The sequence below is a fragment of the Aspergillus ochraceoroseus genome, assembly GCF_002846915.1.
Source record: "Aspergillus ochraceoroseus IBT 24754 chromosome Unknown P175scaffold_12, whole genome shotgun sequence".
NCBI classification, from domain to species: Eukaryota; Fungi; Ascomycota; class Eurotiomycetes; order Eurotiales; family Aspergillaceae; genus Aspergillus; species Aspergillus ochraceoroseus.
In genome coordinates this window covers 295,933-311,381 of record NW_024468487.1, presented here as the reverse complement: position 1 = coordinate 311,381, position 15,449 = coordinate 295,933, and the positions used below count along the sequence as shown (strand labels likewise).

At 47.6% G+C, this 15,449-nt stretch overlaps 5 protein-coding genes across 5 annotated transcripts; 3 read left to right on the top strand and 2 right to left on the bottom strand.

Moving 5' to 3' along the window:
* Positions 1 to 928: 928 nt before the first annotated feature.
* On the top strand, positions 929 to 3,600 carry schA (serine/threonine protein kinase SCH9; the record flags this gene model as incomplete). Its single annotated transcript, XM_040896134.1, has 2 exons — positions 929 to 2,097; positions 2,169 to 3,600. 2 exons carry the CDS (start codon positions 929 to 931, stop codon positions 3,598 to 3,600), a joined length of 2,601 nt encoding a protein of 866 aa, XP_040748498.1.
* Positions 3,601 to 5,547: 1,947 nt separating this feature from the next.
* P175DRAFT_0505256 (uncharacterized protein) lies at positions 5,548 to 5,862 on the top strand. The gene has a single exon (XM_040898049.1). The coding sequence runs from the start codon at positions 5,581 to 5,583 to the stop codon at positions 5,845 to 5,847; it is 267 nt and encodes an 88-aa protein (XP_040748497.1). The 5' UTR covers positions 5,548 to 5,580; the 3' UTR covers positions 5,848 to 5,862.
* A 1,023-nt stretch (positions 5,863 to 6,885) lies between these two features.
* Positions 6,886 to 9,364, top strand: P175DRAFT_0446913 (uncharacterized protein; the record flags this gene model as incomplete). Its single annotated transcript, XM_040894369.1, has 2 exons — positions 6,886 to 7,307; positions 7,405 to 9,364. 2 exons carry the CDS (start codon positions 6,886 to 6,888, stop codon positions 9,362 to 9,364), a joined length of 2,382 nt encoding a protein of 793 aa, XP_040748496.1.
* A 1,185-nt stretch (positions 9,365 to 10,549) lies between these two features.
* P175DRAFT_0505252 (proteasome regulatory particle base subunit RPT5) lies at positions 10,550 to 12,318 on the bottom strand. Its single transcript, XM_040898048.1, has 3 exons — positions 11,879 to 12,318; positions 11,313 to 11,728; positions 10,550 to 11,254 (listed from the first exon to the last, which is right to left on the bottom strand). Exons 1-3 carry the CDS (start codon positions 12,193 to 12,195, stop codon positions 10,596 to 10,598), a joined length of 1,392 nt encoding a protein of 463 aa, XP_040748495.1. The 5' UTR covers positions 12,196 to 12,318; the 3' UTR covers positions 10,550 to 10,595.
* A 119-nt stretch (positions 12,319 to 12,437) lies between these two features.
* Positions 12,438 to 14,395, bottom strand: P175DRAFT_0519469 (putative trimethyllysine dioxygenase TmlH; the record flags this gene model as incomplete). Its single annotated transcript, XM_040899108.1, has 10 exons — positions 12,438 to 12,723; positions 12,808 to 12,879; positions 12,935 to 13,423; positions 13,476 to 13,575; positions 13,625 to 13,727; positions 13,781 to 13,880; positions 13,935 to 13,995; positions 14,064 to 14,130; positions 14,201 to 14,218; positions 14,283 to 14,395. The coding sequence occupies 10 exons, from the start codon at positions 14,393 to 14,395 to the stop codon at positions 12,608 to 12,610; spliced, it is 1,239 nt and encodes a 412-aa protein (XP_040748494.1). The 3' UTR covers positions 12,438 to 12,607.
* Between the last annotated feature and the right edge of the window lie 1,054 nt (positions 14,396 to 15,449).

Genomic DNA, 15,449 nt, shown 5'->3' with positions numbered 1-15,449 from the left:
CAACTCTCAACCCCTCTCTCCCTCTCTTTCACATTTTCTTCACTCCTTCCCGAACCCCGTCGGATCCCGCAAACTTCCTTAGTCTCATTCCCTTCTCTCTGACTTCATTCACCTGGTCTTTAATTTACTTTTTCTAATTCTGACCCAAACCCCCCACAGGTTTTTTTTTTTTTTTTTTTTTTTGGGTCTCTCTTGTCTCCGCACCGTCCCTTTCCCTCTTCGCCTTCTTACCATCCCTCCTTCTCTCCCACCTTCCGATCCTGACGAGCTTTACCCATCTTTTAATTCGACGTGCGTGTCCCTGGTGGAGGATTTGGGAATCGGATGGAAACTCAATCATGGCTGCTGTTCAGAGTGGTACAGGTTCACATGGAAACATGGACTCATTGAAGCAGCCAGCATCCCAGAAGTGAGTATACTAAAAAAATTTTTCCCACATCAACTCCAGGTCTGTTGGAGATGAAGAGGATTGGTACAAGAAAGGCAAATCAGAACTATACTAGGGGTGAGACAAAGAGAAGGAAGGATACACTGGCTAGTTTGCCACTGGCTTGTTTCATTTATTGCATTGCATCTTAAGGTTGCCTTGATAACTCTGTCGCATTGTCTTTAAAAAGGCAACTGCATCAGATTCTATGATCAAAACTTGCCTTTTCTTGCTGTTGTTGTCTTCTTGCTGCAAATTGGCCTGTCTGGTTCCTCTTCTCTTGTATATCTGCAACAGAACACCTCTTAGTACGCCATCATGATGCTCTATTGATGCGTCTTTTGCGAAATCACTGGTCACAAGTTCTGTGTGGCTAACTGATCTACCAGCAATGGTTTACAGGAAGACGATACCCAGGATCAAATAGGTTCAAACAGCCCGAGTCCTTCTGGCGTCGCCACTCCACAGCCCGATCCGGCTGACAAGCGTCTGCCATCCATAATGCATAGCTACTTCCAGGTTGGTGGTTCCTCTGCTGATATCCTACGCTCTCTTAAAACCCGGTTCTCCCTTTCCGAGTCTCCTTCTTCCGCACACAATGCTCAGTCGGGTGCGCTTGCCACTGGCACATGCGATGACCCATCCGTTGGCCATTCCACCTCGTCTTCCGGCTCTTTTGTCATGATGGAGCGCGACGAGGCTGGTGTCGGTTCCCCCAATGCTGTGCCAGACAAGAAAGCGGAAACCCGAGAACTATCGCTGGAGACCCTCCCCCCCACGAGCTTACCTACCCCCCCCTGCTCATCTGCATGTTCCCTTCTTCGGAGAGATTCCGAGGACCCGGAACCAGGGCCTACAACCCCGGATAAGGGTGTTAGCTCTATCTTTACTACCTTGAAAAACTACCTCTCTTCGTCATCCAGAAGCATGTCCTGCTCTGACCCTCAAGCACGCCGTCATACCTCTCATCCTGTTTCTAGCGTCTCTGACGACCCCGTTCTTGCCTCCCATTTTTCCAACCCTTCTCTTCCCTATGTCTCGGATGCCCTTTCTTTCGCAGAATCACCCCTCCTCGACCATGAAAAGCCACATGTTTCTACGTGTTCTGAGAACCTGCCGAAGCTAACTGGGAACGTGTCCGACCTTCCGCGTCTAAAGAACACCCCCCCGCTTACTCCCCGAGCGATGTCCGATGAAGGCTCTCAATCCGACAAGAAGAATTGCACTTCGCACCCCCAATCCCTAGAGCTCGCCCAACCACAATCCGACGACATGACGAGCCCCACGGACGAAATTGCGGGGAAGCTGAATGAAGCATTTCCATCACCCATGGACACTTCTTCCCCATCTGCCGGTCCCCCTGTCGCCTCCCTGAATGGCAAGCTTTTTGTCACCATATCCGAAGCGAGGGGACTCCGTCCCGGTTTTGATCCCTATGTTGTCTGCGTTTTCGAGTGGAACGAGTGCATTTCTAAGAGTGCGCAGGATGAGGAAGAAGCTTCTTTCAAACGACAGCAAAAGGAAAGGGAAAAGTCAGATCGTGAGGCCGGACGACCAATGGCCATTCCAATGAAGAGCAGACAGAGCAGCCACAATAGTGCCCTCGATGGGCCCGATCACCGGGGCCATGCTCCTGTGACAGACCCTCACTGGAATCATGAAGCGGTCTTGTATGTCGTCTCGCCTTTGACTCGTTCTATGTGCTTATCGGGCAAATCTAATCCTTTTCTCTCGTCTACAGTGATGTCTTTGGCGATCAGTCTGAAGTCGACGTTTCGGTATATGATCGCAATAACCAGGAAGCGTTCATGGGTCACGTACGACTATGTGTCAATTTGAAGGAAGATAACAGCCGGTTGGAAGGATGGTTTCCGCTGTCAGCTCGGGGAGCCGGAGATTCTCAGGTTTCCGGAGAAATCCACATGGAGATGAGATTTGAAAAGACCGAGAAGAAGCAGGTGGGACCGAATGATTTCCAGATCTTGAAGCTTATCGGCAAGGGAACGTTCGGCCAAGTCTATCAAGTACAGAAGAAGGACACGCGACGCATCTATGCGATGAAAGTACTGTCGAAGAAGGTGATCATTCAAAAGAAGGAGGTTGCACATACTCTGGGAGAGCGGAACATTCTGGTCCGCACAGCTATGGCGGTTTCCCCATTTATTGTCGGACTCAAATTCTCCTTCCAAACCCCCACCGATCTCTATCTTGTCACAGATTACATGTCGGGTGGTGAGTTGTTTTGGCATCTTCAGAAAGAGGGTCGATTCCAGGAAGCTCGAGCCAAATTTTACATTGCGGAGCTGATTTTGGCTCTTCAACACCTTCACGATCACGATATCGTCTATCGTGATCTGAAGCCAGAGAATATTTTGCTTGATGCAAATGGCCACATCGCTCTCTGTGATTTCGGTCTGTCAAAAGCAAACCTTACTCAGAACGACACCACAAATACCTTTTGCGGAACCACCGAATACCTTGCCCCTGAGGTCTTGCTTGATGAACAAGGATATACCAAGATGGTGGATTTTTGGTCACTAGGTGTCTTGGTCTTTGAAATGTGCTGCGGCTGGAGCCCTTTCTATGCGGAGGATACACAGCAGATGTACAAGAATATTGCCTTTGGCAAGGTTCGTTTCCCCCGCGATGCTCTTAGCACTGAAGGCAGGAACTTCGTAAAAGGGCTACTCAACCGCAATCCTAAGCACCGCCTCGGAGCCAAAGGCGACGCGAAAGAATTGATGGCTCACCCGTTCTTCGATGATATCGACTGGGAGGCGCTCGGCCGAAAGGAAGTGGTTCCGCCATTCAAACCAAAACTCAAGTCCGATACAGATACGTCCAATTTTGATCCTGAGTTTACCAATGCTCTTGAGACCAGCAGCTCGTTGAATGACCGAGCTGCAGCCTTGGCAAATGGGTTCATGGCTGCCTCCACCCCTCTATCCCCAGGCATGCAGGCGAACTTCAAGGGGTTCACCTTTGTCAATGAGAGCTCTATCGATCACCACTTCAAGAACGAACCAGGTGATCAAATGGATGAGGATACCGATACCTGGCATAAATCTCGCCGGCCTGGAAATTCTGTGGATCACCGCATGAGTGGCGTTCAAAAGACTGGAGATGGGGGTGAACCTGGAATTTTCAATGTGGATGATAATTTTGACATGTGATTATGGCTCTTGATGCATGATAATGGAGTTGTGATGTCTGCATATATGTTGTCTCCTTTTTTTTTTTTTTTTTTTTTTCTCTTACTTTGTACATGTTTTTCTCAGTGAATGGGGTCTAAAACATGGAGGTTTTTTTTCCCCTTAACTTTTCTGTTTATTTCAACCCTACCCTACTGGATTACTTATGCCTTGCACTGTTGTCCCTATCTTCAGTCACTGCGAAGCAGAGTGTTGACCTTTTTGGCCCCATAATACTCTACTCTTTTACCCATTATCTATGATAGCTGGGAGAGTATTCATGTTTACTTCTTGATGGATCTCCATCCTGTGCCTGGTACTCTTGTTAATTTCTGAGTTCACCCTTCTATCTGCATTGCCCCTTTCCCCTTTTTTGAATGTTTATTTTATGATATCCATCCATTTCTATTTCCGGCCTACTTGCGTGCCCCCATTGCCTCTAATTTCTTGCTTTTCGACTGGACCTGAGTCCCCTTTAATCATCTTTCTGGCGATTAGGGAATTGCATATCTGGATTGGACAAGACAGACGGTGTCAATGGTTGATGTAGTGGCGTTTTGTCTGGCAGCATTGGCGCAGGAGGTAGTTTGATGAGCTCGCTTGGGCAATACTTCAATAAACTACTCCGTACATAGTCTTGTTACAATTGATTTTCATTGTATCGTGGCAAAATTTCCTATATAGGGGTGAAGTGAGCACACTAAAAAAGAAAAAAAAAATTCCCAAGGAAATAGGATTGATCCACACCTTTATTAGTATTTTCTTTCTTCATGACAGTTGAACGCCAAAGTCTCCCGGAGTAAGGTATGTATGTATCTATGGGGTAAGAATTCGTTCTATTTCAATCTACCGAGTATAGAACGGCTGCGCTAAGAGGCTAGCAGGTTGGAAGTTATAGTATAGCCTATAGCTCGTTGTCTCCACCTGGAAATTGGAATCGACTGTCATATCATCATCATCATGGTTACTCCGTAGGTACTCCATAGTTATGCCCTTGGAATCTTCAACAGGGGTCTGCCGCGTTAGACTTTCCGAGGTACAGGGACTCGACTCGGTTTCCGGATTGTATTTGTGCTACGTTACCATAGCCGGCAGATAGTTAGACTTTAGCTGGGATACTTGAGCTACCATGTAGGGACTGGCACGTGTTTGTTTCACTCTACCTGCGGAAATGGCACTCCCGGTGGTTTGATAACTAGGTACGGAGTAGTTACAGAGTATATGGTATGACTACTAGATAGGCTACTCCGTCGGGCAAAGTAGGATGTAAACAGTAATTGTATTCCTATTATGGAGCCTGGTGGGTTTGAAAGTTGGAAACTTAAACGGCGCCGTATCGTACAGAGTATTTATGCGGTATATATCAAATCAACGGTGTTGATCGAGAAACTAATTTTCGAATTATTCTTCCGTTCTCTACGGAGGATACCCGAAAATGCGTCCCACCTCCTCCCGCAGAACCGTTCAAATCGTGGAGTCGCGCAACTCATCGGTGTGATTCACATTGATTATTGAATATTCGGATTGTTTTCAGAGTAATCTGTCTTTGTCAACCCCCCCCCCCCCTCCCCCCAAGTTATATTAATTAAACAAGCCAGAGCCTCGGCCAATAGAGTAGACGATAGGGACGAACCGTCGGTTGGACTGGATCCAAGCGTTCATCCCGATGGTTCCTTTGCTGCTTTGCATCATTCCATGTTCAGGGGGCATAAGGAGGACAACCTATTGGCCCCCCGGGAACCTGGCTGGAAGGAAGAGTACGTCAGAGGTTCACAACGGAGACGCTCGGCATTACCGCAGAAAAAGCAATGAAGCGTCATTAGAGCCTAGAGGTAATTTGGAAGTGGGAACTTTTGAGTCTTTGACAGCCAAAAAAAAGCCCGTCAGTGCGCTATTTTAGGGGGAAAGGGGGTTGGTTCTTCGCAGCTTAAAAGGGGCGACGTGAGTGCAGAGAATCACAAAATGACTCGAGAGCGGCTCTTAGTCAGCTCTTTCCCTTCTTGGGTGGCCCACTCTCTGTCCCAGATTGGACTAGCGTCAGGTTCCGAACGCCAAGCCGGATCCACTTTGAAGGTGCTCCTTTCCCAAAGAAGTCTAGTGTTGATACCCTGTTCCACGGGTGTCCAGGCACCGAAAAACTGCCAACTAAATTCATTCCAGGTTTTTCCCCCCTCCCCCCTGGAGGAAGATCTCTCTCTCCTCGTCAGCCATTCATTATCTCGGCCCTAGACCTAGCTCAATCCTCTATCTAGATTTTGTCTGGGATTCATAGACGAGTGAGTGACTCTGGAATCAAGATTCAGAACTAGATGGATGCGCTTTTACTGATCACAATGCAAGGGAATCCCCTCCAGCTCACACTCTCGTTTTTACTACGTACACATCTCCTCACATCTTTACTAATTTAGGTTGTTGCAACTTGCCAATCCCGTTTTCTCCAGAGAAACTAACTCCCGAACTAGCGGATTAGTTTTTATGGGCTCTCCTTTTCCTGTCGTGATGACCACGATTAGTATGGGATTTACGGCTCTTGAACCCCTCCAAGTCCGCTCTGCCCCTTTCCTCGGGCTTGAGGAACCTTCACTTTCAATAGTCGACGACGATAAGTGATAATGTGGATTTTCCTCCACAGTTTTCGTGGGCTTCCAAGCACGAGTTGATTGACAGGTTCCTGCACGGAGGTTGGAAAGGAATCAAGATCCTCCATTCCTTCCCTTCTGTGGAGACGATCGGCCCCTCGGTGCATTGCGCATTTATCTTAGTGTGCTCTCCTTAACTCGATGGAGAGATGGCGTGGCAGTGCGAACCATATCAGAATATTATTTCTCTTGGGAGTGCGGGCTTACTACTAAATTTCAAGGTGCCAATTAACTGTGAATCACTATCCCCTTCCTCGTATCTTGGCCATAAGATTCCTAAAATAGTTCTGCGGCTTCTTTCTTGTGATTATGGTGCCTAAATTTACTTGGACCTTTTTTTCTTTTTTTTTTTTTGTTTCCCTTCTTTTCTCTTCACACTGATTTCCCAGTCCCTTGATCCTACGGAGTACACCATCAGACAAATTCTCTGATAATTGATGATCGTTCTTGTTGCTTCTGCTGTATCCCACTCGTTCCAAGTTCACAGCTCCTGACATCCTTCATCAGAGTGTTGGCTCTGCCGCTCTACATACCGTGTGCCGTGCTTTCCAGCCCCGCCCTCACACCCACCCCCCTTCCCTCCCTTCCTCTATCTACATGATCATCCAATGCACAAGACAGATTCACCATGAGCGTTGTCGCCAGTAGGCCCGAAAGCTGTTCTGTCCCTTACACGCCGGCTCCTCATCAAGGCCAGGTCATGCATAATTACAAGGATTCTGGGTATGCAGTTTCAGTGCATCCAGTTTCTTCGCGACCCTCCTCCATCTCATCTTTCAAGAGCAACTACACCGTCTCAACCTCCCCTACGTCCTACTCGCCAACCTCATCCGGTTCCTATCGTTTATGTGACTCTGCGGCCTCGCTCGATAAGATATTGGAGTCGATCTTCAAGAAAATACCGCAGGAGGTCTATGAGAATATTCTCAATCAACTACAGCATCTCCATACTAGTTTGAATCAGTCAGGGTGTACGACATGCTTTCAGCGCGATTTGCATGCCCTGTCTCTAACCTGTCGCCCTTGGGAGAAGGCCGTGCGAGCTCGACTGTGAGTGAAATGCTTTGCGTTTTCATATTCTTCCGGCGGTCTCGTTATGACCACCGTGAGCTATAGAAGAAGGTGCGGGTTAATTCGTGTTTGATAGTTACAATCATATTCACATCATCGGAAATGATTCCCCGGTTCAATTGAAAAAATATCGATTGAAACGGGGAAGCAGGTTGAAGCTGCTTCGACGCTCTCTTCGGGAAAGAAAGTTGCTGGCCAACCTTGTCCTGGAGCTTCGTGTCCCGCAGGTCGACCTCTTGTTCACAACAAGTAAACACAGCACTCAATGGCAGGAATACCGGGATTTGATTGCATCAGTTGTCATGGTTTGCCCGAACCTGGAACGGTTACTGGGGTTGACCATTCCTTACAACCATGAGTTCGACCGCTTGACGCATGCGCTATCCACCCGACGAAAGTTAAAGGAACATACCTGGATCTTGTGTGAAGCACCAGGAACACTAGAGGCCTCTCCACGCAGCGATTCTTGCCCTGGTAGCCTTGGTCCCTTGCAGATGTTTGAGTTTCTAAACTATCATGCCTCCTGGACCAACTTGGAAACCTTGATGCTTCATGGACTGAACGAAACCAGCACCCTCGAACCTAGTGTTTTCCTTCGCATGCTCGATCTCTTGCCATCGTTGCGCAACCTGTGCATCTCGAATTTCGACGCCGATGCCTTTGCCGACAGCGCCCTGCTATGTCTCCCCCCGCTAGAGTCACTTCGGCTGGAAAACCTTCCGGGGCTCACGGATACTGGGTTATCTCAGTATACTTCCCGCCCAGAGTCTCTCGCCCTCAAATCTCTAGTCCTTATAGAGCCGAATATCGGGTCTTTATTAGTGATTTCGAAGATTCTAGCATCCCTACAGTGGCTTGAACGTTTCAAGATTGTACAAACAAACAAATGCCCACTATTGAACACGGACGGGATCATCTTCCAACCGCTTCTAGCCTCATCCAGCCTCAAGTACCTACATTGGGATGTGGCCAGTCCTAATCCCAGCACTGCCCTGAGCAGAATCGACTTCGCTCCTTTTGTCAAACCGCCTAGCCATTCGGAGACCCCAAATTCCCATCTTGCGCAAAGCATTCTCGCCGGAGGGTTTCCGCGTCTAGATGCTCTGCGAGCACCGTCCGATATCGAGCCTCCAGGCGTGCTCCAGGGTGTTTGCCAACCTATCCCCCGCGGACAAGCACTCTTACACCCAGACCGATATAGCCTTCCTCGAAGTTCACGTGGCTCCATTCCAACTCGACCAATGGCGCTACCGGGGGGCAATAACTTGACATCCGCCCGAATACGGGCTCAAACATTTATTGATATGGCCGCGAAGGACACCGAAACCGGCATGAAAGTACTTATTACCGACCACTCGGATTCTTACTTACCTGATAATGCACTTGAAGCATCCTCTGATGACGACGACGACGACGACGACGACGACGATGATGAATCAGATATGGAAATGGATGAATGTGGGCTGTGGGAAACACCTCGAGAGCGGCCAAAGGAGAGGACAGTGTCCGTGGATCATGGAGGTCCTGTCACGGTGTCTGATTATAGAATGCCTGCTTACATGGGCAGAGTGGGCACCAAGACATGCGAAAAAGACTTGTCCATTCCCCGATTCATACTCAGTCCTGATTTAGTTGGACAAGACGCTGACGGAGGCCTTGTTACCTGGAAGCACATCATGGCCGCAAATCAATCGTTGACATTTGCTGCAGGAGTTGGGGTCAACTGCTTCGGGAGCAAGGGAACCACGGTCCCTTCGCCTTATAATGAAGAACCTCTTTCCCCAGCATCAACATCGACCCCTAGGTTCGGCTGGGGGAGTATCAGTGCTCGTTCGACGATAGCCACAAGCCCCACCACGCCTAGTACTCCACCTACCCCAATGAGCTTATCACCAACGACCGCTCTCCCGTGGGAGAAAGACATCTGCACCGGGTCTTGGAATTACAGCCATAAAGGTGGTCGGGAGTGGTGGTTCCACATGGAACGAGATCGTCGTGTGGACGTTGACACTTATAGTGTCAAGAGACTTTTCTAATAATAATCCATCTGATGTGAGATGGATATAAATGGCAGAGACTACGGATTGGACTTTGCCATTGCTCCCCGAGAGCCTGAAGTAGTACATGCAAACTTCACTTGATACGCACACGCAACATACACAGAACCAGGCGTTTAGGACTGACTGGCTGAATGGATAATTCATACCAGCGAAATTGGACATATTCCCACGCATATTACCTGGTCTCTCTTTCTTTTTTTCTTTAAATCTATTTATGTCCCAGTTATATGTCGAGTTGGAAGCCCCCCCCCCCCCCCTTTCTTTTGCCATCTCCTCGCTCTCTCACGCACATATCCATCCACCTTGAAATCCGCAGGAGGGTTTTTGTAGCTTCCTTTGCTTTCCGAACATACCCTTTTTGTCCCATTATATACCCCAGTATACATAAATACTGAACTCCGACACCAGGGAGCTCTCCGTTTTTCCAGCTTTTCTATCTTCTCCTCCCCCCTACCTATACTATTCTTCCTAGCACAATTTCCATACTTCATCATCATCATCATCATCAATTTTTCCCTTTCCCTCTTCTGTCCTCCTTACATTTATCAAGGTGCATTCGACGGAACGGATTCTTGCAATTCGAACACGGGAGGTCTACAATCCATATATCCTAAGCTTAGGTCTTCTTTTTTTTTGGTTTTTCTTCTCCCTTTTTTTGGTTTTTCTTCTCCCTTTTTTTGGTCAGTGTCGTCACTTGCTTCCTACCTTTCTACTTAACTTCATTCCAGTTCGTTTCCTTCTTTCTTCCTTCCTTTTTGATGGGCCTGGCCGGCGGGAGGGGGGGAGGGGATATTTGCATGGTAAAGTGAGTGAACAGGGAATCTGTATATATCACTTTCGCGTGTTTTTTTTTTTTTTTATCTGGGATCCCCAGGAGAGAGAGTGTGGGGATTATAATACCAGAGACTGTATGTATGTGTGCTCTATGGAAAATACGTTGGATCTTCTTGAAATAGCAGGATACTCTATTTCTCAGGAAAGATCACTCACTCACTATATGAGGATATCCAGTAACTCTACGTATTGAGTAAATACAAGCGTGAAAATTGAGAAAGAAAGGCAATGTATCCATTTAAGCCCCGGTTATAGTTAATTGTACGTACGTAGATACACATCACGTAGAGAGAAAGGCAGCAGCAGCAGCAGCATTAAGTCCAAGGTAGGGCCAAAGAAAAAAAAAAAAAAAAAGGAAACACAGCGGATATATCTAGACGTAGATACCCATATTGGTGTCCTTCTTTTTGGCTTGGACTTCAGCAATAGCATCGACGTAATGCTCGTGGCCAACTTTGCTCATACCTTTGCGCAGGGCAATCATACCGGCTTCAACGCAGACGGCCTTCAGCTGGGCACCACCGAACTCGTCTGTGCTGCGAGCCAGTTCAGCCCAGTTGACGGCGTCTTCGACAGACATCTTGCGCGAGTGAATCTGGAGGATGTTTGCACGGGCTTCCTCGTTAGGGAGGGGGAACTCGATCTTGCGGTCCAGACGGCCGGATCGGAGGAGAGCCGGGTCGAGGACGTCAACGCGGTTGGTTGCAGCAAGAACCTTGATGCGGTCGTCGGAGGCAAACCCGTCCAGCTGGTTGAGGAGTTCAAGCATGGTTCGTTGCACTTCACGATCACCAGATTTCTCTGAGTCGAAACGCTTAGTTCCGACGGCGTCGAGTTCGTCGATGAAGATGATCGACGGAGCCTTCTCTTTGGCGAGGGCGAAGCAGTCTCGGACGAGCTTCGCACCGTCACCAATGAACATTTGTACCAGCTGGGGTCCAGCAAGCTTCAAGAAGGTGGCGTTTGTTTCTGCTGCGCAGGCTCGAGCGAGAAGGGTTTTACCTGTACCTGGGGGTCCGTACATCAGAGCACCTGAATAGAGAATGAGTGTTAGAAAGCCCCATAAAAAGACAAGATGGCTGATGCCTACCCTTGGGCGCCTTAATGCCAAGTTTCTTGAACCTCTCGGCCTCCTTCATAGGCCATACTATAGCCTCGACAATCTCCTCAATCTGCTTATCCAAACCTCCAATGTCTGTATATTTCTCTGTGGGCTTCTCATCAACTTCCATAGCCTTCACTCGGTTATCATATTCGGCGGGTAACGTATCCAGGATGAGGTATGAGTCCTTGTTGACACCGATGAGATCACCGGGCTTAAGCTTTTCGTGATCTACCAGACCGATCAGAGGGAGGTAGATAGTCTGACGAGTCGATGTTTTAATCACAGCGGATTTGCCCACTCGAGTAGCATCCAGATCAATGTTGGCACCCTCCTCTGCGGCCTCGGCTTCGACATCCAAATCCAGCAGCTCAACAACGTTTCCGACAAGGTATGGTAGTTGTCTACAGAATACAACAGTCAGCTAAGTCCCAGTGGTATAGGATGATACGTTCTTTGCAGGGATAACCCTCCCCTCTTTCCGTTCGACGAAGAACACACTATCGCCACAGGAAGACACGGGGGAAAATCATCCAATAGCAGCCCATTCATACCTGTTATTTTCAATCTTTTCTTGATTGTCCTTGACTTTCTCCCTCATCGTATTCTGTTCGTGCGACAACCGCTGGAATTCACTTTTCATTATGCGAAGTTCGTTCTCCAACATCCGCCTTCGTTTGACGATGTCTGCTGTGCTAGAATGAAGGATCTCATCGTCTAGAAGCTCATCTTCCTCCTCCTTCTTTTCTGCATCTTTCATTTCAGCATCGTCATCACCTCCGGGCAGTTTGCCATCGCTGCCATCGCCCTGGTCCTTCTTCTTGTCTCTCTCCTCGCGCTCCAGGTCGTCGAGATCCTCCAAGGTGGACATGATTGACGCTCGGAATGTAAATAGTCGGAGTCAAAGGAATAAAATAGGATCAAATTAAGGCAGATTAAAGGAAGAGGAGTGGAAGAAACTGAGATGGAGGTGTGTATGGTGGTTGGAGAAGAGCTGTGTTGAAGGACGAGAGATGTCGAGCTCCGGCCAAACAACGTCAGCTGCCCTGCCTATATCACGTGATGACCTTACAAATCCACCCATGCTCAACACTTACATTCATCTCTACAATCAGGCTTCAAAGTGAGTGAATTGAAATTTGGGTTATGTGCAGGATATAATAGTATTTACTTGGTTTGCCTCCCTATTTAGGTAGAACTGGTGAAATATTGTAGCCGGCTAGGACACCACCCCACACCATGTTCACAGTACATCTATCTGGCTTAGCTGGGTCCAAATACTCTTATATAAACCTGCTTGGGTTGGTAGAATGTCTAGTAGTATCTCCAATGTGCCGAAGAACGGCTTCCCGGCCGAACTTGAGTAGGCGGTATCGCGAGATAAAGTCATCGTTGTTGACTATATATTCATTAGTATACATCACCTTGAATCACAAATGAATAGCACGAGAGTTTCCACGACACGAAAGAAAAAAGGACTTACTGTAACCACCACACATCCTCCGTTTCCCAGTAAATTGGGAGCGGCCGTGGAGCATTCTCCAGTTATCAAAAACTACCACCGATTAGTCAGGCCGCATAATCCTTCACTAACGACACAGAAAACTTACTCAGGGCTGTTCCTGGTTGTAGCTGAGTCCATACTTCCATTTCGGGCCGACGAATAATCTGGTCGAAGTGTCTCGCTGCGTCATACCAGCGCTGTTGCTCATCAACCCACCAGTCCCTTTTGGGTGCTCGGTCGTAATTATTCCAGCGAATCTGGTACAGTTCTCGCAAATACCCGTGATTCCTAAAGACAGGAAAGTGATCCGCTGGTTGTATGCAGACGTCATCGTTTCCACTCGCATGAAATGGGTGTTTGACTGAGAGTAAAGCCTTCGCAGCGCCCGGGTTTTCTTCGTTCAAAATACTAGCCGCTTGAAACCCATCGACAAGAAGATTAGTACCTCCATCGCCATCAGTGTGAGACAAGAGATGAAACAGCTGGAGTCGCGCCGGGTCAGTGAAATATGTATTGTCTGTATGGGCGCCCAGGAATTCCGATGTGTACGCAGTGTCCTTGAAAGTCAGGTCGGAGGTAAAATCCCAGAATCCCCCTAGAGAGTGTTAGAATTGCCAGAGAACATCGATGATGCGAAGACATGTTACCGTAATGGGTATTTCTTATAAATGATATCCTCTCCAAAAGCTCCTCTGTTGCATGAGGATCGACAGGAACTCCTTTGACGAAGCAAAACCCCCATTGATACTTGGGAAAGGTTAGACCAGAGGCAAGATAGTAGAGAAGCGTAACGTACGATGTTTTCAAGCCACTCAAGCACTGCAAAATCACCATCCATGACTTCTTCATAAGATACTGTTGGGAGCTCATCCCGGCCCTGTTTGAAAAATCGAAACGGCCTAGATAGAAACGTTAGCGGCAGCTAGCAGCTCTCGACAAGACAATGTATTACCGGAGCCGCAAAGGCGAACCTCCAGGCCGACGATTGATCTTCTTGTGCGTATGTACGCCTAGCCAAGAGTATGAATATAGACTAGAGTGTCTATCGGACCCTTTCAAAAGATATCAGCACTATACTCAAAAGGTCGCCTCTGGAATAGCCGTACAGGTTACCTTCACGGTATTTTCTCGAGGAGCAAGTTCGGTAATAGCAACTTTGCGCGGGATCTATCATATGATAAACAACCACTAGTTAACCTAGGTCTGTTATTGAAGAGTGTGAAGAATAAACATACAGAAAAAGTATCAGAAATTCGTTGCTTTGTGTCTGGGTGGACACAAAGTTCGCATTGGCAATTCTCTCTAATATGGGGGAGAACAACACAAATCAATTATTTACTTAAAAGGGAAATCCAGGAAAAAATCATGTTACCTTAGCCAGAATTTTCCACTATATCCACAGTATCAATCATTAGGCTATTATGAAATGATATAGGTTGCCATGAAGCACTTACAAAGAGCTCCAGCGTCCTGCAGGGCCCAGGCGTAATCGAACAAGTTTACCTTCTTCATCTTGGCTGTAGGGACCAAGAGAGGAAGGAGGTTCAGGTTCATTTCCGTAAGACATCGCCCGGATTGGTTGTATCCGCGAGACGCCCTAAAGCCATCCCGTTAAACGAAGGTTTAAAAGCGCTTGATACATTTGATATCTTTCAACAGTTATACTGTCGCGTACTTACTGAGCTGGTATGTTTCGATATACTATCTATCGTATCAGAAATTGCTCGAGAACAACCTTAAGGAAGCACTTACAGCGGGGAGGCCAGGGGCCGAAGAGCCCTAGAGAAACTGATTCTGTTCATGTTGACACTCTGGAAAACCGAGGGCTGCGAGGACACCAAGAATTAAATTGAGCCCAGTTGCTTCCCACATAGAAAATAGTGTTTCATAAGAGCCGTGAAGAATGCAAGTTCTCTATGGCATGATTCCCCACAAACTTGGAAGATGATCACGTGCAACAGGGATGATGCCGCGGATCTTCGATGCTTGCCAATGATACAGTGTCTCTCGTTGCGGGGCTTCACACACACACACACACACACATATCGAGGACAGGACGGAGACTTACTACAATCGGCGTGGGTCTACAGTATACCAGGTATAGTAAGAGTTGGTTCCAGCGAAACTCGTCCACCAAGGCGCGCCGAGAATCCTATCAAAAAAAACACACCGGAACCACTCTGATCAAAATCTCACTTATGGACTTGTACTAACGAGTACCTTCTACTCCGTATACAGTAGTATTATTTGGGGCTGTGACTCTAAGAGATCCGCCAATTCCGGTTATGGTTCCATGCGGATGGGGCGCTCTACTTTTTATCAATTGTTATCAATCAGGACTGTACTAAATACCTACCCAATGAGTGAGTGGCATGAGTGGTTCTTGGTCAGTAGAACTAAATAGTTAACTACCTGGTATCTAGGCAGGAAAGATTTGGCCGTTCAAGTGGTGTGGGGGTTGATCCGTGGAAAATACGGAGTATTAAGTACAATAATAAGGATGAATCGAAGGCTGTCTAATCGGTTAGGAACTTCACAAAATCTCTCAGAAATAAAATCTGGGTATAGAAGCCCTCCCCTAAGGAAGAGTATTAATTACAACCTAATGGTGCCGAAAGAAT

Coding starts and splice junctions, on each gene's coding strand:
- P175DRAFT_0505256 (XM_040898049.1), top strand. CDS start 5,581: ATGACTCGAGAGCGGCTCTTAGTCAGCTCTTTCCCTTCTTGGGTGGCC.
- P175DRAFT_0505252 (XM_040898048.1), bottom strand. CDS start 12,195: ATGTCCACCTTGGAGGATCTCGACGACCTGGAGCGCGAGGAGAGAGAC. Junction 11,729..11,878: donor GAAAAGATTGAAAATAACAG/GTATGAATGGGC, acceptor TGTATTCTGTAG/ACAACTACCATACCTTGTCG. Junction 11,255..11,312: donor TGGCATTAAGGCGCCCAAGG/GTAGGCATCAGC, acceptor TTCTCTATTCAG/GTGCTCTGATGTACGGACCC.